A 21,640-nucleotide genomic window follows, 5' to 3' on the forward strand; every position below is an offset into this window, starting at 1 on the left:
CCGAGACTTGCATTCAAGTGCTAGCATAATGTAAACAGAGAAAACTGAAATGGGGAAAGAAAAAAGAATACATTCCTATTTCTTCAGGGAATATACATTTTTTGTGATTTTTTTTTTTTATTATAGGTTCTCTCTCCCTGAAGCAGTACTGTTTCCTGCAGAGAGAGGCAGCAGCTGTGATCGTATGTTCTTGCCAAACTCACAGGAGTGGTGTGGTCTGTCATCCCTTCCTTTCAGGTTGTCTGGGGGAATTAGGTACTCCTCTGCAACACTTCCTCTTGTTCAGAGAGTTAAAAAGAATCACGGCACCAAAAATAGTCGATGTCAAATCCTCATGCCTGGGCTTGGTTTGCCAGACTCTGCAGAGTCATCGTGGATTATTTGCATGGAGATGGATAGACGCAAACATCTTGCTGAGATTAGTGAGACATGATGCTTTCGTATTTTATCACAAGCGCTTATCCATGTTAAACTCCCAGGGCGTGCTTCATTTTCGCTGGTTCTTACCCTCTCCTTTAGGAGGATACAATCACCCACTCAAGAAGCAGAAATAGTGCATGACTAACTATGTCACGGAACAAATGATTAACACTAAGTAGTTTGTGCTAGCTGTTTGCAAACAATCCACGTGCTGACAATTATGCTGAAGCAATTTTGTGAATACCTAACTCAATGTATTTTGCATAACTCAAGACTGGCTCCCGGATCATTAAATTCATAACTTCTGTCTTGTTTGTTAAATTCATAAATGTCATTATTTCTTCTAGTCCGTAGCACTGGTAGTGTTAGACTCAGCTGTGATATTAGTCTATAATGCTGGACTGGCAAAGGCTGTAGGAAGGATGGTGGCTCTGATGAATGAGGTGCCGTTCAAAACGAGTTACAGCTGCTGTGCTTGAAGTTTATAAGCCACGAAGTGCAGAGGAGGGCAGTCGTACACAGGCAGTTCCATTAATACATCTGATGCTTTCAGATTTGCAGCTACACAAATAAAGATGCTATTTGCCCCAGCTGCACCCAGCCTACCCGCAGAGAGCTTGGTCTGGCTGCGGACAGAGCGTCTCTGTCAAAACGCTCATAGAGTTCATTATCGGGAGCTGAGGGCCTCTTCGTTAGCTGCAATCACTCATCAGCCGTCTGCTGATGTCAGGGTTAAAGAGCTGACCTAGAGAGAGCGTAGCATCCGTACACGTCATCACATGGGCCAGGGCAGGAAGAGCTGAGCTGTGAGGAAGAAAACGTCTCGTGTATCTGTAGGAAGCTCAAGCACAGACAAGAGTTTATGGATTCATTTGGTTCGGCATATTTGAGGGCCTTTTGACTCACAGCTTACAGAAATGTGCAGCCCTAGCAGATCCTAAAGAACAAAGCTCTTAAAAAATAAATACCCAATGTATGTGGGTAATTGGTGCTTTGCAATGAGTGTAGTGGTTTTCAGCTGTCACGGAGTTGCGCAAACCCTACATAACTTTGAGGAGGAGATATATTATTTTATAAGATATGGAGACAGTGGAAATTTAAAGGAATTGCAGCAGAGAAGGTAGAGCCAATATGGAAAAGAAAACTAGATTTGTAAAGGCCTTTCCCCTCATTTCCATGCTGCAAAACATTCTTCCCATCAATAACATCCAGCCTGTTAAATTGTGGCTGTTACTTTCATTACTTTCTTATAAACGAAGCCAACCCCTATTAACCTGCCACAACAGTTTTTTCCCTTTCCCCCTCAAGAAAGGTAAGGTAGCAGTGCAAATAAGTTTTTGCATAAATAGGTAGGATGAAGAACTATTTACAATTAAGTAAATTTGGTATTTATTTCCATCACAACATTTTGTCCAGCTACTCCTCACTGGTTTTTTCTACAAGGGTAAAAAGTATATTAAACTTCCCCACCACCAAAGGTTTTGCTAGTAAGAGCAGTATGCTGAGTTATTTTTGTCCATATGCTGTTGAGTTTCTCATTAACAAGGGAAGATCTTGTATTTCTTTGGTGCAGTATGGATTTCCCAATTTTTTTTCAACTGTGCAGTTTATGCAGCTCTCCAGCCTCACCAGCAGCGCGGTGCTGGCCTCTGCCGCAGAGCTTGCCCGTGGGCTGCGCGCTGAGCACCAGCAGCACAACAAAAAGGGAGGGAAGGCTGTAAGGCAAAAAGCTCTCTCTTTACGGTAGAGCTGCTGCACCCAGGCAGTTTTCGGGCTCCATTGGCACCAGTAGTGTTTTGTCCGTATGATGCTTTTATGCAATTGCAGCAGGAAAGGGATCTGCAGGGGAGGGCTGATGAGCTTCTCCTGACGGCGTGATACTGGGACTGACTGCACTTGCCACAGGCAGAGCCGAAGGAAAAGAGAATTACATTTATTTGGCCAGTGCCAGTGTCTTGTGATTAGTGCTATCTTCCAGCGAGTGATGGTGTCAGACGGCAACATGAATCTTCAGTACAGCCAGATGGTCCCATCAGGCATGGCATGCTGTTTTTCCCAGTGTGCAGGGTCACATGCTTATCTTCAGTCTGTGCCCACTATCACATACTACGTACATATGGATGGCCACATCGCTTAAAGCCTGTGAAGTATCAGTTACCACTGCTCCACTGAGTCTAAACTCAGTACAAAGGAGGTTTTAATAAGTATCATTCATATTTTATAGTGATTTACAAGCTCTATGCAATCACTTCGTTGTTGGTCTAAATGTCCATGGTAGGTGCAGAGTAAAAGAAAACCCGGTAGCAGTTATCTGTGCAAATATTTGTGCATAGTAGAGAGGTGATGGTATTATGTATCTTCTGTCAAGCATTTAGATGAGAGTAGAAGATTGAGTCACAACTAGGAGCTGTAAATGTTCCCCTGATGATCTTGCACATTATAAACCAAAGGATGAAACAGGCATGGGTGGTGATTTTTGATACATTCTCCCAAGCCTCATCACACTGCTTGCTGTAAACCACTTTCTGCTCTGTGAAGTACCTATTACAGTAAGGTCTCGTTTCATGACTCTGTTATGCAGCACTTTTTTGGAATACAATGGATAATTATTAAGGTGCTTATCGACTTAAAACTAATGAGGAAATCACAGTATCCAAGTGCTTGCAGACATGGGGTCCTGATAAGGCAAGTATCAGTGGGATGGGTAACACTAGTCTGGAAGGACAGACCAGTGCAGTGTGAGTAGTGTAATGGTACAAATGCCCAAGTTATTTAACAATAACCCATAAAATAAATGTCTGTTTGTAACACTTTCCAGATTCTTTTATCTATTGAGGCAGCTGTGTCTAGCACAGGAAGGAATAGGAGATTTGAGCCCTAGATTCTGCTTCTGGCAAAATCTTGGTATAGTCTCCAAGACATGTGACTTAACCTTTTCCCGCCCCCCCCCTCCCCCTCTGATCCCTCCCTGTGTAAAAGGGTGTGAAATATTTATCTTGCTGTAAGCCTTAAGATGAGCAGAGGGCCGTTTCACAAAGCAGTGAGAAGCCTGGCCCTGCTGCAGTGGTGATCCGTACCCCCCAGGGCACTGCAGAGGGGGTTATCCCCATTTTACAGAGAGAGGTTTGCTCACAAAGGGAGCACAAGACGAGGCGGGGATTTCAAAGCGGATCGCTCAGTTTCTATATTCGACAGCCAGGCAGGGCCCCTTCCTCCTCCTCCTCCTCCTCCTCTCCCTGTGTGCCTTGGTAACGGGCTCTGCGCAATCACACACTTTTGTGGGTAGTTGCTATACGCTTTATTGGAAACTCAAATGCTTCTGCCTTTTGGGGGCGGGGGGTAGGCGCCTCCTGATTACAGGATCATGCCTTATTTTGTGTTTTGCATGCCCAGAAAAGCAATTTGCAAACGCTGCCACAAAACTTCTAAATTGTACAGTTGTCTTTTAGGGGTTTGTTTGTTTTTTAATGACAATGTATTAATTCAGGACTGGGAAGGAAAAATGGGGAGCAGTGATTAAAAAATTTACAGTGAATATAAGCCACTAGGTTTTGCTGCATTTTCAAAAGTCAGATTTTTGTCTTCTGCAGCCGAGGAGCTAACAAACATCACACCTCCCAGTTTATTTATTTTTTCCTTCTGCAGCAACTGCTGGTGTTCAGCGGCACTTACCCTTGAACTATTTCGTATGCAAATAAAACTGCCTCCTGCTGAGGAAAGTAGCTTCACAGCCTGGCACAATTAGTGAAAGGTGCCCAGCGAGGCAAGGATGCTCGTTGAGGATGAGACCCTCCTGCCCTGGCCGGCGGGGCAGCATTGTGGACTTTGGGCAGGCAGTGAGTGGCATTTCATGGCCACTTGGGATGGCATGTCCCGGTGGCCGGTCCCCTCTGTCAGCTCCCTGCCCCACCACAAGGAGAGTGTATTTTTTTTTAAAACAGATGTTTGATTTTTAATTTTTTTTTCCCCCTGCTCACCCCCTGCCCCGAGATCCAATTATAACTCTTCTTTCTAATTTGCCATCTTTCTAATTAAATCATTGGTGTATTAAATAAGAAAGCTCAAGTGGAGATGTTTAAATTCTGTTCCTGATTTTAAGCCAAGCAAGTATACACAAGAATTTACCTTAGAGCCATGATTTACATGTCTAGCCTCAGAAAGATGAACTACTAACTTAATCTACCCTGGCCTCATTTAATAGAGCTAAGAGATCCGTCTTTGCAAGCTTAATTCTCAGCTTTCTTTCATACGACAAATCAATGCAGAGCAAAATGCACCTGTAGGTAAAATTAATCCTGTGGAGCATGCCTGGAGTAAGGCCCAGCAGAAGAGGATGCGATGACGAGCTGGTGCGGGCGGGCTTTCTGAGGAACAGGACATGGGTCAGCATTAATTTCTCCCACTGTATATTGCCATATACAGCTATCATTTCAGTGACTGCTCCATGCATAACTTCATGCAGCACAACCCGTGGGCATTTCTTCAACAGGCAGGGACCCGTAGAGATGAAGAGGCTAACTTGGTTGCTGGTCATTGTCCTCGAGGAGCAGCACCCAGTGCCCTGCAAGGAGTGCAGGGAGTCCCACAGCAGCCAGGGCTGTCCTGTGTCTGGAGATGCTGCCTGCAGGACGACAGCCCTGCACGCCACATCCTGAACGTCGTTTTACAGCATTGGCTCAGGATGAACGGGGAAGGTGTCTTTGTTGAGTTGCTACCTCCTTCCCCATTTGTCTACAAGATCGAATGACCTGGTTTCACTCTGCTGAGCTGCGAACGCCAGATAGCGTTGCACAGCCTGTTGGTAGGCACATAGTCATTTGTAAAAATAATGAGACGCAGGGGCACAGCTACTGAGGTTATGGGGAATGCAAATGCTCAGGAAGAATTGAAGACACTTTAAAGCCATGCTGGAATTGGACTCGTGAGTGAAAACGGTGCTCTAGATTTTATTCCTTGCTGCAGATGTTAATGGTGAATAAAATCTAATTGGATTAAATGCTGCGTGGGTACACTGGGTGCATATCAGAGAGGACAACAGCTGCTTTTGTAAACTGGGATCAAACTTCTCTTACCTACATAACATGACGCAGTCTTCTCCATACTCCCTCTCCTTCTACTCTACATTTTCTTCCAGAAAATTTCTTTTTGTTTGGCCAGAATTTTGCTCATGCCTAAAAGGCTAGGTAATACAGAAAGTGTACCCCTAGCCTGTTGTACTTGTGAAAAAGTAGCATTTTCTAGTGATACTACTGCAACATGTCCATCTTGCTGATGGAAAGGTAGAAGCTGCTGTAACAGGGCAAGGATGGGAATGCCGTTGCAAGAGCCCTTTACACTGAGGAGCCTGGCAGGCGTGACATGCCAAGGAGCCCGGTGCGGAGCAATGCTTGGCAGTGTGCATCGTAATTACAGCGTTGGTTGCCAAATTCTTTGTCAGCTTTTGCACTGTGTTAATGGTAGTCCTCAAGAGCGAGGCATCAGAGCAAACACCGCATGCAATTAACCTGAGCTTTAGAAACCCTTTCTATATGCGAAGCCAAGAATTTATTGTTGTTAGTCTAACTGAAGTCCTAGCAGTCCTATCAAAGTAGTAGTATTGGTCCCAATGATGCTAACACTTATAGACAAATTATCCAAGTACTACAGCTCATTCTCAGTAATGATATGGTTCAGATTGTCATACACACAGTTCCCATATCTCTTTTCTCAGGTGTTGGGCTCACCCTTCTGTGCACCTCTGGGTCCCGAGGTCGGCATAACAAATCTTCTTTAGGGAGACAGAGCAAGTGTGTGTGTGTTTCCAGGGGGTGGGGGTTGTTAGTGGCAAGTCATCTGTGTCCCAAGACCTCTAAAGGGATGAGTATTATGTTGATGGCGGGAGTTTCTTCCTCCTCTGGGTTTGCTTTTGGTCACTTTTATATGTTTGTTAATGCTGTCTGCATGTCTGCTGTGTTTACTTGCCCATTCCTCATTCATTTGCAGTTCCACCTTATATCCACGTATGCGATATCTGGTACATATTACATACTGGATACTTGTTCTTTACTTTCCCTAAACCGGGTTTTACTCAGCTCCCAAGGTTGCAATCTCCTAGCGACCAGTAGCTGACCATCGGTGAGTTGTGATTTTTAGTCCTGGCACTTCTGGTGCCATCCTGTGCTTGCAGTGTTAAGGCTTCTGCTGTCATCTTGTGATAGTGCTTCTGGGGATCCTTGATACAACCCCGTTTGTTTTTTTTTTCAGCAGCCTTTGAACTGTGATTTCTTGATAATCCAAGTATCATTTTATTACTGCAGCCTGATCACACCTATATGCTTGATCTAGGGTTGTTAGTAATCACTCTAAAAGACTAGGAAGAGTTCTTCCATTAGCAGACACACACACGGAGTGGTCTGGTAGCTACTTAAATCATATTCTTCAAGTTAAAACAGCACCACTGGTGTGTTACCAGAATTTCTTTACAGCAACAGGGTCTTCCTGCATCGCACCTCAGACATTAGGAGTGCCAGGACCAAGGAGGCAGATCTCAGCAAGCCCTAAGTGCATGCACTGTCTGCTCCCAGGTGCTGCCACGGTTTTGGCTCTGCTGCTATCAAAAGTTGAATTGCTGCCTGCCTTCATGAACCAAAACTGGGGGAAGAAAGCCCTTCCCCTGTGCATTGCCTGAATAACACACGTGGGAAAACTCAGGCTGCCTGCTTTGGAGTCGCTTTAAAACAGAGCCCTTCTGACCGATGGCCAGGATGTGAAAAGCACCAGTGTTTGTGAGGTGCTTCTCAAAAGAAAAGCACACAAACGCCCCTAGACAGTCTGCTGAAGAGCTTCGAGTTGAATGCCATGTCTCCTTAAGGGAAGAATTAAATTCTGCTAAATGTTATTTTCCAACCATTCAGGCTTATAGCAGCATTCAGAAGAATCCCCAAAAGATACACCTCTGTGGAACAATCACTGTATTTTGCATCCTTTACAAGTGTGGGAAGACTTGGGGTAGCTGCAGCACAAACACCAAATGAGAAATCGAGCTCACAAATATGACAGGCTAGATGAGGCCTGCCGTAAGGAAATCTGTTACTGGGAAATGGCATTAGAAAGCAAGCCTGGGGTAGAGCTAGCCAAGATCTCCTTGCTCTTGCTGACAAGTGCTCACTTACTTGTGACAACCAGATTCCATAACAGTGTTGAGCTTCTAGAAAATAATATCATGCAGTAAAAAATTGTCCATTGTGGCTAGTATTCACACTCAGTATCTCGTGGCATCTTTTACCCAAACATTTGCAAGGGTGTTGCAGACATTGATTACAATACTGTTACACTTGGGAGCAAGTCACAGATGTGGACCCGGCCATCTCTTTCTCCCATTTGAAATGTACCACGGAGCAGAGGTCGTTCTCTAGAGTTTTGCATTGCCATTTTAATGATGGAGGAAAGCCTGTCATGGAGAATTAATGTAGCTCCCTGATCTATTTGTATTAGCAACTATCTGTCTTTTTTTAACTATAATGATAATTTTTAGGGAAGGAAGAACTATTTTGGCTCTTGGCATCTGTATGAAATATTCTTTGTCAAACTTTAAATGTTGGATTTTTTTTTTTCCTCCTGGAGCAAAGAACACTTTTAAGTTTTTGAAGTAGTATTACTTATGATAATTTATAAGTGGCTATAAAGATGAATAATGGGTCTTACTTTCCAAGAACAGCTGAAAGTTCGTATTTTATATTGCCTCTTTGACCTTGTAGAGAGCTGTACATAGTCAGATTAGTTTGGAGTATTTGTATGTAGGCATTAGAGATGCTAAGCAACCTCAGGTCATGACTGTCTGGTCTAACGAGAGAAATAATTTTCAGGACAAACTAAGTCAAGACTTGAATTAATCTAACTCTTGTGGGTTTGTGGTTTTTAAAATCAACAGTCAGTGCCTTTTTAGGATCTGCATATAAGCGTTGCCTGGATGGATGCCAAGCATCTTTTGCTGCAGGAATCAGAATAGCTCTGGCTAGTCTAAACTAGCTTTTCTCTCTCAGAAGCCTTTAAACCATCTGCAAAAAACAGCCTTTAGTGCGGGGACCTGCCCTGTTTCAAATTACAGTCTTGGTCAAACAGGTGTGTATGTGGAGACCTGATGCGCAAGACAAGGAAAAGAGGAATTCCTGAAGTCATCCTCCTCTCTTTGGGCCAAAGCAGGTCTGGGATTTTCTTCCCCAGAGAACCAAAAGTCTAAATAGCAGAAGAAACGTACTACTGGTATTTTTAATCATACTGATGCTGCTGCTTAAACAGATGGTTAAGTGTTTTGCTGGATGAAGGCCTAGGAGCCAAATCTAAAGCTTACTGATGTCCATGACAAGGCTCTAGGGGTTTAACTGGGATCAGGAGAGAGCCCGGGAGCAGCACAACACCCAGGCCCAGCTCCCCGTGCTCTTCACAGGGGAGCGGAGGGATGCGTGCCTGCCCTGCGCACTGCTTGTGTCTCTGTGGAAGCTGCAGAATGGATTTTGAGAAGACAACCTGGATGCGTCATCCTCCGCTGTGGGAACCTGCGGGTGCGTGGCTTCTTGGCCACAGTCTCCCCTGCGGGCAGAGGAGGTTTCTCACTGCAGCCTGGAGGTGGACGTGCTGGAGCACACCTTCCCTCTGTTGCTGCCAGGCGGACCGCGCGGCGACTGGGCTGCGGTATGGTGGGCAGCTCAGCGGCTGGTCGGGAAGGATGGCAGGACCTCTCCATCCAAAGTCCTTCTCACGATCTGTCAGCTGCCAACACAAAATCCTCCTTGAAGCATTGCAGTTTCAGCAGTAAGGCAGATATTAAAAAAAATAGAATAACATTTCATAGCACCTTTTTTCATGGCATGAAAGGAAAAGGCAATAGATGATCCCCCTAGCCTTTAGGGAACTGGGTTTTAAGCCTAAATTTTGTAATTTCAACCATGGAAGAAAGAGCTTCCCAGTTTTTGAAGCTGCGGCATCAGCTTGCTCGCAGCTGCCATTTGGCTCTGTTTGTAAAGCTGTGAGTCCCCACAGTTGCACTATAAGCCAGAAGGCTTTCTTCCTTCTGTGGAGCTTTCTCTGATGTAATTATATAGCCTGTTTTCTCTTTTGTGTTTCTTATCATAAATATGTATTTGAGCATGGCCTTTGCCCCCGAGAGTCAGAGGGGAATAATATTTTCTGTGTATTATTTACTCTTACACAGTTAGCAAAAGCATATTCACATATATATGTTTAACTCTGCTAATGAAGCTATCATAATGTCAAATAAAATGTCACTGTGACCATGCTTAATTAGCATTACAAGTTTGGTTGAAGAGATAAATGGCCAGATCCTTCAGGGTGTCAGTCAGTCCAGCTCCAGGCATTTGTGCTCACAAGATTTACAAGGGCTAAGGATGGGTCTAAAGACTACTGAAATGGAGACTTGAAAAGTATTGCATTCATGAAATGCAAATCATGTTGCAGTTGTTAAATGAACCTGCTATCTATCTCAGGTGTCTCAGGCAATGAAACTGTGAAACTGCTCTGGTTGGGATATGAAAAGCAAATAAGTCGTTACAGTCTCTGCTGATGTACGGGAGTGAAACACATCAGACCATGTAAAGCTTAATATTCCATGAATGGCTTGGTCCAAAGCCCACTGAAAGTCAGTGGAAAGACTGTTGGTATCATCTGATCCGAAGGCAATTAGTCAGAAATTAAGGATTCTAGGCCTGTTCTTTACCAAGTAAACACTGAAGTCAGTTGATCATGGCTGGTTTATAAAACAGGAGCTAATGACGTGCAATAAAAAATTAAGCTCTCGTAGACATAGAAAATGTTTTTGCTAGTGACACTATGTAAATGCAAACACATTATTAAAAATAGATCACAATTAACATTATTCAAATGAGGTTTAATTATCTGTTTGTGTAATTTGAAGAAAAACTGATGCAAGTCATATCATCTTTAATGACAGCTTAAAGTCAAATTTAAACAAAGCAATTGAATTTCCATATAAGCTTTAATTGACAGTTTAACTCAAATAGCCAAACTTTACCAATTTCTAAAGTGAAGTACTGAAGGAGTTTGCCTAAGAACTTTAATAAGGATGGATGGGCACAGTTCAATACACTGATACTATCTCACAAATCTTCTGTTCCATGATAAGTACAAAGTTATACACATCTAAACTATCATTTAAGTTGTCAAAAGCCTTTGCTATGAAATTATGCTGTCTCAGTGATTGTTACTGAATGACTGAATGAACAATTTTTGGAAGTTCCTCATTAAAAAGCAGTAATTATTTTAAAGAAAGACAAATCAATAACAATATGTAAAAGCATTAAGAACACTGTAATATCAAAGGCTGTATACTGACATGTGACTTCCTTGTAATTTTTTTCAGAGCCTATATGTTCAACCGCATCCTACAAATGCCAAATAAACCTTTCAAAATAAAATTAAGAAGGTATTAAATCCAAACATCTCCACACATCTCCACATCCCTTCCTAAAAGGATCTTCTTTTGCATATAAAACCGGTGAAGTCAACCAACCACTCACTAGATGAGACCAGAGAGAGGAGTTCTTGGTTGAGATGAGAAACAATGTTGCCCATCAGGTGTCCCCTTCCCTGAGTCCCAGAACAGAGCAAACATTAACTGCTGTTCCTCCCAGATGTCTACAGGGGTGTTTGTATGGTGGGCTGAGAATTAGCTGAAAGTTAAGCAGAAGACAAATGCCTAGTGACTGAATTTTATGTATATTACTGTATCAGAAAAATTCTGAAGACAGCTTTGCAGTCCCAATACACTTAATAAAGAAAAGAGACTGTGTTTGCTGCTTTTTCAGGGCTGAGTGTTTACCTTTCAAGCACATTAACAGGGAATTTAGCAACTAATAAATCACAGTGGTGGTAAGTGCTCACGTAGATGCACCTGTGTGCTTTTGAAAGTGACAGCTGAAGCACAGATGGTTTCACACCAAGAAGCACTTTTAAACGCAGGCTCAGTCTAAGCCAGGTTATCCCAAATCCATCTGCATTCAGTGAGGAGCAGTGTCTCAGTACGAGCACAGTCTGTTGGACCACACTGACATATCCAAGTATGTTGCACATAAGACAGGGACCAATGCTGGAGCTCCTGAGGACTAAGCCCGTAGCTGCAGTGCTATAGGAGAGTCCTGAGAATACCAAGTCAGATGGAAACTGCCTTCACCTGCACTGCTGAGTAACATTATGTCCAGTTTTCTGGGCCTGAGGCAGAGTTTCACTTTCTCTGGACTATGTGTGCTTGGTGCTATGTTTGCTCTGGGCCCAGTGTAATGCCCGGTGACCCTAAGGTGTATTTTTTACCTTTTGTGTCCCTTTATCAGTTCAAAGTGTTTTAATACTGGAAGGACTGTGCTGTAGGCAAGCAGCAGCAGTCTTGCATATGTGAAACTGTGCATATGCACTGGGTTTAGCACAAGGACATAGAGGTCTTCAAAGATCTAAACCTGCTGGGTGAGATGGAGAGCCAGTTCTCATGCAGTCTTATCCATACTGCCTGCTGGGAGTGATCCCCAAAGTGTGCTAGGACCCAAACTGCCAGTGCATGGTATGAGAAAGCTAATTGGCATGCGCCAGAACCACACCAGGGGCACACTAAGCAGCTCAAATGCTCAAGTTTGTTTCCTGGGGCTGTTCTGTTGAACAGTGTGGACACAGGTGTTATTGCCAACTTCTATCACTCATCAGCGCATGGTGCGTTTCTGCATCCAGTGGATTTTTTTTTTATACCTGCACCTATACCATAATAGCTATAGTACTATGCTTGGGATATTATGCTTCTGAATATACTGAAGACATTTGCTTTTCCTTGTACAGGTATGGTCAGGTTGTGTGCTATGATTTATATATGCAAAATGTCCTATGTATACTGAATAACTCATTTCTTCTCTAACACTCAACTAAGCCAATAGGCTTGCAAAGTTTTGCTGATGGGAGACAGATCACCGTGTAAAAAGTGTTCATACATTTACTTGATCTTGGACAGAGAGGACACAAGGAAAATCCTTTCTACTCCCTTCTATTTGCAGTGAGAGACAAACAAGTTAATTTACCTCATCCTCTCATAACCTCAGGAAAAAAGTTTGTTGTGATTCAGTTTGCAGAGACTAATTTATTCAAATCAGTTTTCCAAACCCAGATATTATGCACAATTCTTTTTTTTTTCTGAACTAATCATGTATTATAATTAGTAGGCAATGTTTTCCAGCATAGAACTCACAGAGTCTGTACAGCTTAGCTTCTTGTGTGTTCAGTAACTTGTTCTTTATCAAAGAGTCAATCCTCTTGTGTCTTATTGGCAGTACATGATGTGCATCGATTGTGGACAGTGATCTGTTTAATTAGCTTATTCATGTGTCTGTGTAAAAAAAGGCCACAGGTACCAAAACCAAGAGATAACTGAGAGCATCTTCAATTACAGTATTCTCTTCATCAAGTTCTGAATTTAAATCATCTGCTCTGGAAAACAGATGATGAGTTCATGTAGCTGCAAATTAACACAATGAAAGCTTGCTGCTTATAAATAGTGTTTAGCTCTTCAGGTTTTTTTTCTCATTCCACCCCTTACATCTGTATTGGAGAGCCCAGGGTTTTATTTTAGTAAAACTAGTCTAAATTGAGCGATTAATATATTATTCCAAATTCAGAATGACATTTCTAAGATCCATACAAACTGGACCCTATAATGAACAGTAAAATACTATTAATATAAAAATGACGGCATTTTATACCAACTTTAAACACAGTAAAGGTTTGATCTCTCTTATATATAATACATGTTAACTACTGAAAATTTAAGAGAATGAAAAACAGACCTTAAGTGTTTAGTAACTTAATGGATAGATAAAATTCAGGTACCTGTGTAGGATAAGATACAATTTGAGGGGGCATGAATACAGACAAATGTTGACAAAGTCACAACAAAGATCTCACGAACCAAAAGATGCACTAAAACAGGCATCATAATTCACATTTTTTGAACAATCTCATGGCTGGAATCAAATGCCAGTGTAAAGTAAAATAACTTTTTTAGCAAAGCTACACTGAAGACAGTCATGTTCTGAGCTGAAACCAAGAGTTGGAACAGTATATAATGTGCTAGCTGAAGGCCTGATAGAAACATTTTGGTAGAACAGAGAATTATTTCATAGCAAAATGCCAGAGATTGCTTGGGTTCTTTAATTTTTTTCTTCCTGACTAAATCTGTAGATAAAATTTAACTTTATTTTTGGGACCACAGGGGGGGAGGAGTAAGAGTAAGGGAAAAGTATTTATGCATCAAATAATAAGAAAGGAAGAAATATTTACCTTAAGAGAACAGATGAATTAGCTCACATCCTTCCTCCTTTTCTGGAAAAGATAAAGCCAAGGTCTTTGGGAAACGTAACAGGTTAAATTCTGTTACCAATGACATGGAAAAAATGAGTATGGAATGCTTATTTATCAAATATTTTTCAGCTCAGAAATCACAGTATGCGTATCTTAGCCTCTTGTGCATTCAGTAGCTTGTCCTTTACCAAAGAATCAATCTTCTCATGTTTTATTGGCAGTACATGATGTGCATTGATTGTAGACTGTGATCTATTTAATTAGGTTACCCATGTGTCTGTGTAAACAAAGCCCCCAACTACCAAAAAAAAAGAGAGAATAAAAAGAACTGAGGGGTCATCTTTATTTTTCTTATTGTTTACCAAAGAACTTGTCAGCATCCATTGAATTTCAACATTAACACCAGGGTTAACACCTTACCTGAACAGTAAGGGCATACCTTCTCACACCCCTGTTAGGAGAGCAGGGCAAGCTTTGATTGAGAATGCCGAGAAATCCAAAAGTACAAATGGGTTGAAAGAAATACAAATTCTTGGAAGCGGACTCATTGGTGACTACTGAGGTTGACTCAAACGCTAGCCGAGGAAGCCCATGAATCACAGTCCATTTAAGCTGGGTGGGTGTAAGTTCCCCTGTTTCTCACACATTTCTCTTGGTTGACAGGTGATTACTTTGAACTGAACGAGTGAATAAAAATTAAGCAAACTCATTAACTTTGGGTCCAGCATATTTCTGATCAGTTGTCTTTTATATTTTTAACTACAGAATCCCCTTCACCTGCAGATGAGTTTAGAAAACTCACTGAGTTCTGATGCTGACGTCACTTTCTCGATCCTTGCAATGAACAGCTGGTATAATTTCAGCCTGATGCTATGCCAGGAGGAGTGGAACATCACAGATTTTCTCTTCCTCACACAACAGAGCTCCAAGTTCCACTTGGGATCCATTATAAACATCACAGCAAACCTCACTTCAACCAGTGACCTTCTGAACTACTTACAGTTTTACCTGGAGAGCATCAAAGACACGACGTCTACCATGGTGATGTTTGGATGTGACATGGAAAAAACACGGAGGATTTTTGAAATAACCACCCAGTTCGGTGTGATGCCTCCAGAACTTCACTGGATTATTGGGGATTCACAGAACGTGGAAGAACTGAGGACAGAAGGTTTGCCGCTCGGTCTCATCGCTCATGGCAAGACAACACAGTCAGTCTTCGAGCATTATGTACAGGATGCAATGGAGCTGGTAGCAAGAGCTGTAGCAGCAGCCACCATGATTCAACCTGAACTAGCTCTTATTCCAAGTACAATGAATTGCATGGACACAGATGAAAGGAATATCAGTTCAGGGCAGTATTTGTCAAAGTAAGTTTTTCCCCTTTTTTTTTTTTGTAGCTAATATTTGTGGTATACAAGAAAAATAATTTTCCTCCCCCTCCCCACCATTCTCAGTGGCTTAGCTATCATGCTGCTCCATAATATACACATTTGTTTCAGTATTTCCTCCTGCTTCATTACTTCTGGGCAAATAATGAAACTCAAACTTAGCCACAGAGGGAGATTAAGCCAGTTGTAGAAGATGACACTGTTCCACAGAAGTAGAGATCACATAGTAAACATAGGCTAGGTTACAGACTATGCTCTGAAAGTATCTTCTATTTATGTTTGTACACGTAAGAGGGAAAAGTCAGGGCTAGTGTCAAATTCTCTGAGGTTTTGAGATACCTGAGAGAATACAAAACACAGTAAGAATATTTGTGCTACCAAAGCAATCAGAGAGTATAAAAGCAGATGTGTAGCCCTTGCTAGTATGCTGCCATGGAAAAGAAACAAAAAAGATGCACTTTGACCACCTCAGAGGCCACTGCTGGTGGTGAGAGCACTCAAAACTACAAAGTGCACTCTATTGCTTACTGTGGGAGGCTCCTCTTTCAGCTTCTGCTAAAACTATTCCTGCAGACCACTGCACGTCACTATACTGAAGTTATTCCCAAAACTGCTTGGGGATTCACATCTAGAAATATTCTGGTTTCTAACATATGAGAGGAAAAATTGCATGGTTCTTTTTAAAAACAAAGAAAAGGGTCTTTGCTAAGTATGTGAATTCATCAGCTAGTTTACATCCAGTGTTGCATGTTTTCCCCCTATTACACCTGGGTTTCAGCCTACAGATTTTGTTGGTTGGAGTTAGGATAAAAGTTCTTGAAGCTTTTTGTATGTTTGCAACTTTTTTTGAAATGATATCTGAGATGTGTCTTCACAATAATGTGGTAACAGCACTGCTCAAAACACAACCATTTGAGACCCTAACGGTTCCTTAGTCAGCACTCGTCCACAACTTAGGGGCCAAAACCCCCCTGTTTCCAAAGAGTGAAACAAGGCTTGGGAATAAATACTGCACTGGCTTGCCATATCCCCACTGACTTGTGATGTTAATTTTGTCTCATTATTCTGGGTATTTTAACTAGATCATACCTAAGTCCCTGAGAAGTAAAACTCAGCAAGAGGCTTCTTAAAGTAACAAGTATTTGAGGACAGTAGTTTTATGAACAGACTTTTTGAGGGTTAAGGAAGGGACAAAGAAAAAGCAAAACTAAAACTCTTAAAAGTATTCCTGCAAAATATTTCTTCATCATTCCTTTCTACAGAAAACTGTTAGCTCTCATGAACAGTGACTGATGTAACTGTTGTTATATTTTGAGAGACAATATGCAATTTCACATCTATGAAATTTCTTGTCCCTTAATCTCAGTAAAGGTATTGTGGAAAAGAAAAAAGGATCATATGCTTAGCCTTTGTTTCCCTGGGCGTCTGCTTGTGGACCCTATTAAAGACAGAATAACAGGTTAGATAAACCCTTGTCCTGATCACTGCAGCTGTTTTTGTAGTGTGCAAGTGAGACAGATACCTGATGGCCAGTACTGATGTATTTGAATTAGCAGCATAGCTATTAACTCTGAGTGGTACCAGTAATTTCTCAGGCGTGAGGCACCGATGAGTGGCTTAACTGTGACCAACCTTGTCCATTGCACGAGTGCTTTTAGGCAAGTGGTGTGCCTCCAAAGATGAAACTTTTATCTGGTGCTTAATTGAGTGTTTACTAATGTGGGCATTTTTCTGTCTGAATGAACCCATCTGTCTTGATACGTAGCCTTGGAGCTGTGGTGGGCAAGGATGGAGAAGGCACAGAGGCATAGACCTTTGCTTCCCTTAACTGCAGCGTGTGGTTAAACAGCAGTCCCACAAGCTGGCACAGCTGATACCTGAGCTTTCATTGCCAACACTGCACTTATACATTGGCTGTGCAGATATTTAAATGCCACCCAGGAGCGGAATAATGATTGTGAACAAGACCAAGATCTGGTCCATGGCACCACATGCTTTTATCTATATGGATATGGATATAGATGTACAAACCCCTGAAGGTTATACTGTTGTAAGTCTCCATCCTTCATTCCTGTTACAATGAGATCGATTCCCTGATCTGTTCCTGCCTGCTCATGGGAGCATCCTTGTTGACAGAACAAGGCATTAAAATTTCAAAGCCTTACCTTGTCTTACAGCTTAATTAGTCTTACAGCTTTAACTAGTCTTACAGCTTTAACTCTGCTTCTTGGGTAATTTCAGCAGCCTGCTATTTGCTTGCCCATTCTAGTTCTTGCCTCCAGTAAACTTCCCAAGAAATGTGTGGCATGACCAAGCCATCAAGATTGAAAGAAAATGAAATAATTTAATTAAGTCATTCTTAAAGGTACGATAAAGATATCACTGCTGGACTATGGTAGTACTGCTAAAGCTCTAATGAGCACATGAATTACAACAAAGCACATGAAAAACAAAGCTGAAATGAGCAAATGACACACTTCGGACTCATTGGTCAAACTGAAGTGACACTAGTAAAGCTTTGATACAGCTATCACAGCCTATCAGTGTGATCATCAGCTCACACATATTGACATAGCATCAAGGAAATTCATTCAGCTGTGAAACTTGAGGATCTGTTTTTATGTGAAGTCCCTGGCATGAGTTTCACTAGTGCTGCATACAGCGTATGCAAATGATTAGAAGCCATAGCCACTCCTGTATAAAACAAAGTGTTGTTAAAATGTATCATCTTCCACATGGTTCCCCTCATTTATTTTGATTAATGTCCTGTCACTACCAAAAATATAGAACATGCAAATCAGCTGCAGAAGTAAGCCACTAACTCGATAAGGTAGCAAAGTCATACATTTAAATGCTACTAAATCTCTCAGGTAACCGCTTCTAACACAATTCAACCACAGGACAGGTACAGAGGGCTCGATCCACCCTCGTGGGCACACTTATTTCTACAGTGAAAGTCAGAGAACACAGTGCATAAATTCCACTGTTCTCATTCTACCTGCAGAAAATAATGCATTATTCCATAGCTTCATCTACTCCCAAACCACCTGGTCTGCAGCATTCTGATATCCAAGTCATGCTGTAGGAGCAACATGGGGCCAAATTCATCAGAACTTTGCTAGCTTATTCCATCTGAGGACTTGTCTCCCTCAGTTTTGGCATTTTGTGAACTGTTAACACTATTTTCCACACTTAAACAATTCTATCAAAATTTTACGTACAGACCCATCTACACATGCAGTGGTTTTACTGTTAGTGTCATAGTGATGGCTTCAGCATATAAGCCCAGCAAGAAGAAAGAAGGAAGAAATTGCACAATTTTTTACAATGACTGAGGAGGAGAGATAAAAACCAGATAAGTTTATGGGCACATAAACATTTCTTTAGTGCTTAAGATTGCCTTCCTCTATAAACTTTGTCTTGATAGTGTTTACATACCCAAACATGCAAGTACACCATCAAATATGGAACACAGGGTAGGAGGAAAGGACTAGTCAAACATTGGCAGCCACCACTGATTAATGAAGTTACGATATCATTTAGCTAACACTAGACTAAGTGGTAAAGGATTTTAAAAATGAGAACCACATTTATGCATCTGTCCCATTTATAAACACCTATGTGCGGTTTTAGGCATAATTTTCAGGCCCAAGTTAACACAAGTACAGATCAATTGCTTTTGACAGTATTGGCTGTATCATCTTTCTCCAAACTCAACCTACCCAAAATAGACTGCATAAGAAGAATTTTGAAGTCATCTCAGAGAAGGCTGTCACACACACAACAACATTCAGAATTATATTATTTAGTTTTGTAAATTTACCCTTTGCTGAGGACAAAAACTGATACAGTCTTGAGACCTACACAGTCCAGAGTTTTAACTGCTGAAACTCCATCAAAAATCATCAATAGTCATCAAACAAAGGGTAGAGATGGGCAGAAGTATGCATACACACACACACTTGCTGTGGATTTATCCTTTTCAAATCAATTTAAGGTTATTTTTTATCCGCTCTAACTATTGATAAACAATTAACACTGCTTAAAGTTTATGTCTTGCTTATTGAGGCTGGAAGGACAGCTATAGCCTTTATACTTCTTTCAATACTTGCTTTAATCCAATTCCCAGAACTAATGTGAGGTGTTATATTCTACCATGACAGCTAAATAAGTCTGTCTTCTGAATGCCTCTTACTGAAAAATATGTGCCTGACTTACCTTACACCATATTTGCAGCAATTTAACTCATTTTTTTTAGTGGAATCACTGTACTAAGACTTATACAGCCCCTGCAAAATGCGTAGCACCTTTCTTATTAACAGAATGCAGTTCAGCTGGTCATAATGTTTACACTAAAAAGGATTTTCTCCTTATAACACTTAGTTCCTGCTCAGTTTCCTGTTCCTTTATCCATGTCATTTTAGCCTGTTTGATAATGACTTACCAGAAGCTGAATTCAACATACAGGGAGGACAACTACTAGCAAACATTGCCACCCAATACAAAGGAAATACTTAACTTTATTGTGAATATCTGGAATAGTAAAAGCCCATAGCAAAATGTGCAGTGCAAAACTGGCACACTTCATGCGATCTGCTACGATGTCAAAATTGTACTTTTAAGAACATTACTTTTGAACATATTTTAAGAAACAACTTTTTTTTTTTTTTTGTAAGTATTAAAACTGACTGTCCTAGGACAACTATCTTTCACTGAGTCCCTTTCTTCATTCTGAAGTGGCTAACAGTGATTTACCAATGCCAAATTTGCATTTTCGAATCCAGATTGGTTCACTTCAGAGTGCTTGAAAGCTGTTGACAGCACTTCAGTAGCCTCTCTTATGTAAGCTAGATCTTACTGAGATTATAGGATTTTTCTTGGAAGGACATTTCATACATAATTTCCACTCTTCCATTTTCATACATATTTTTATCTAGGAAACTGACTATAGATCTGGTGAGTTCAGCTTAGAACTAACCTATGTTTCATTAATTTATGAGGCAAAGGTAACTGAAAAAATTGGTGTTCTCTCACTCATTTTTTCTAGTAAGTAAAAAGAATATCTCTCCTGAAGAGTTTTCATTTACATAGATAAGATATGTAGGCAAGCATTCCCAAGTACTTTAGTCATAAATTAAGTGGCTTGTTCATCGTGCCATAGGAAAGCTATTAATGATCCAGGTGTTCAACACATCCCCAATCTATTCTCTTAAACATAAATTCATGGGGTCTGCATATGCTTTAGCATGATGACTTCACTTGTCTGCTTCTGATACTCTGCTTTCTCCCTCTAACAGGTTTTTAGCCAACACAACTTTTGACGGTCTCAGTGGCCACATTAAGGTGAAAGGTTCCTCCATTGTCAGCTCAGAAAACAACTTCTTCATCTGGAATCTGCAGCATGACCCTGTCGGGAACCCAATGTGGACTCGTCTGGGAAGCTGGCAAGAGGGAAAGATAATCATGGACTATGGGATATGGCCAGAACAGGCCCAGAGACATAAAAATCACATGCAACACCCCACCCGGCTGCACCTGAGAGTGGTAACTCTCATTGAGCATCCATTTGTCTTTACAAGAGATGTAGATGATGAAGGTCTTTGCCCAGCAGGGCAGCTGTGCCTGGATCCTTTGACCAATGATTCAGCCATGCTGGATAATCTGTTTGAAACCCTTCAAGGAGGGAATGACACCGTTCCCATTGAGCTGAAGAAGTGCTGCTATGGCTACTGCATTGACCTGCTGGAGAAGCTAGCTGAGGATATGAATTTTGATTTTGACTTGTATATTGTTGGTGATGGAAAATATGGAGCCTGGAAGAATGGCCACTGGACAGGGCTAGTGGGAGACCTTCTTGCTGGCACAGCTCACATGGCAGTGACATCATTTAGCATTAACACTGCCCGCAGCCAAGTGATTGATTTCACCAGCCCTTTCTTTTCAACCAGCTTGGGCATCTTGGTGAGGACCAGAGACACAGCAGCTCCTATTGGAGCCTTTATGTGGCCACTTCACTGGACTATGTGGCTGGGGATATTTGTTGCTCTGCATATCACAGCTATATTCCTCACCTTATATGAGTGGAAAAGTCCTTTTGGGATGACCCCCAAGGGAAGGAATAGGAACAAAGTCTTCTCTTTCTCCTCTGCCCTGAACGTCTGCTATGCGATCTTGTTTGGAAGAACAGCTGCCATCAAACCCCCCAAGTGCTGGACTGGAAGGTTTTTAATGAATCTCTGGGCTATTTTCTGTCTGTTTTGTTTGTCCACGTACACAGCCAACCTAGCTGCTGTCATGGTAGGAGAGAAGATCTATGAAGAGCTTTCTGGAATACATGACCCAAAGGTAAAGCATGTCTGTTGTTATTAACTCAGCCTTTTCTTCTTCCCAGTCAAAATTCACTGCTGCATAATTTATGTTTTCTAATAAAATCAGAAAGCAATCTGTGTGCAAAACAGCAGTTGCGCTACAGTTAGCAACCA

The 21,640-nt window shown here is 41.5% G+C and overlaps 1 protein-coding gene across 1 annotated transcript in view; it reads left to right on the top strand.

Annotated features, from left to right (window-relative positions):
• GRIN3A (glutamate ionotropic receptor NMDA type subunit 3A) overlaps nucleotides 1–21,640 on the top strand; it is a 73,530-nt gene that overhangs the window by 14,929 nt on the left and 36,961 nt on the right. The window contains exons 2-3 of the mRNA XM_050913469.1: nucleotides 14,533–15,137; nucleotides 20,456–21,503. Of these exons, the coding sequence (XP_050769426.1) occupies nucleotides 14,533–15,137; nucleotides 20,456–21,503 (1,653 nt within the window). The remainder of the gene's footprint in view (nucleotides 1–14,532; nucleotides 15,138–20,455; nucleotides 21,504–21,640) is intronic.

Source organism: Gymnogyps californianus, chromosome Z (genome assembly GCF_018139145.2).
Source record: "Gymnogyps californianus isolate 813 chromosome Z, ASM1813914v2, whole genome shotgun sequence".
In the NCBI taxonomy this organism is placed as follows: Eukaryota; Metazoa; Chordata; class Aves; order Accipitriformes; family Cathartidae; genus Gymnogyps; species Gymnogyps californianus.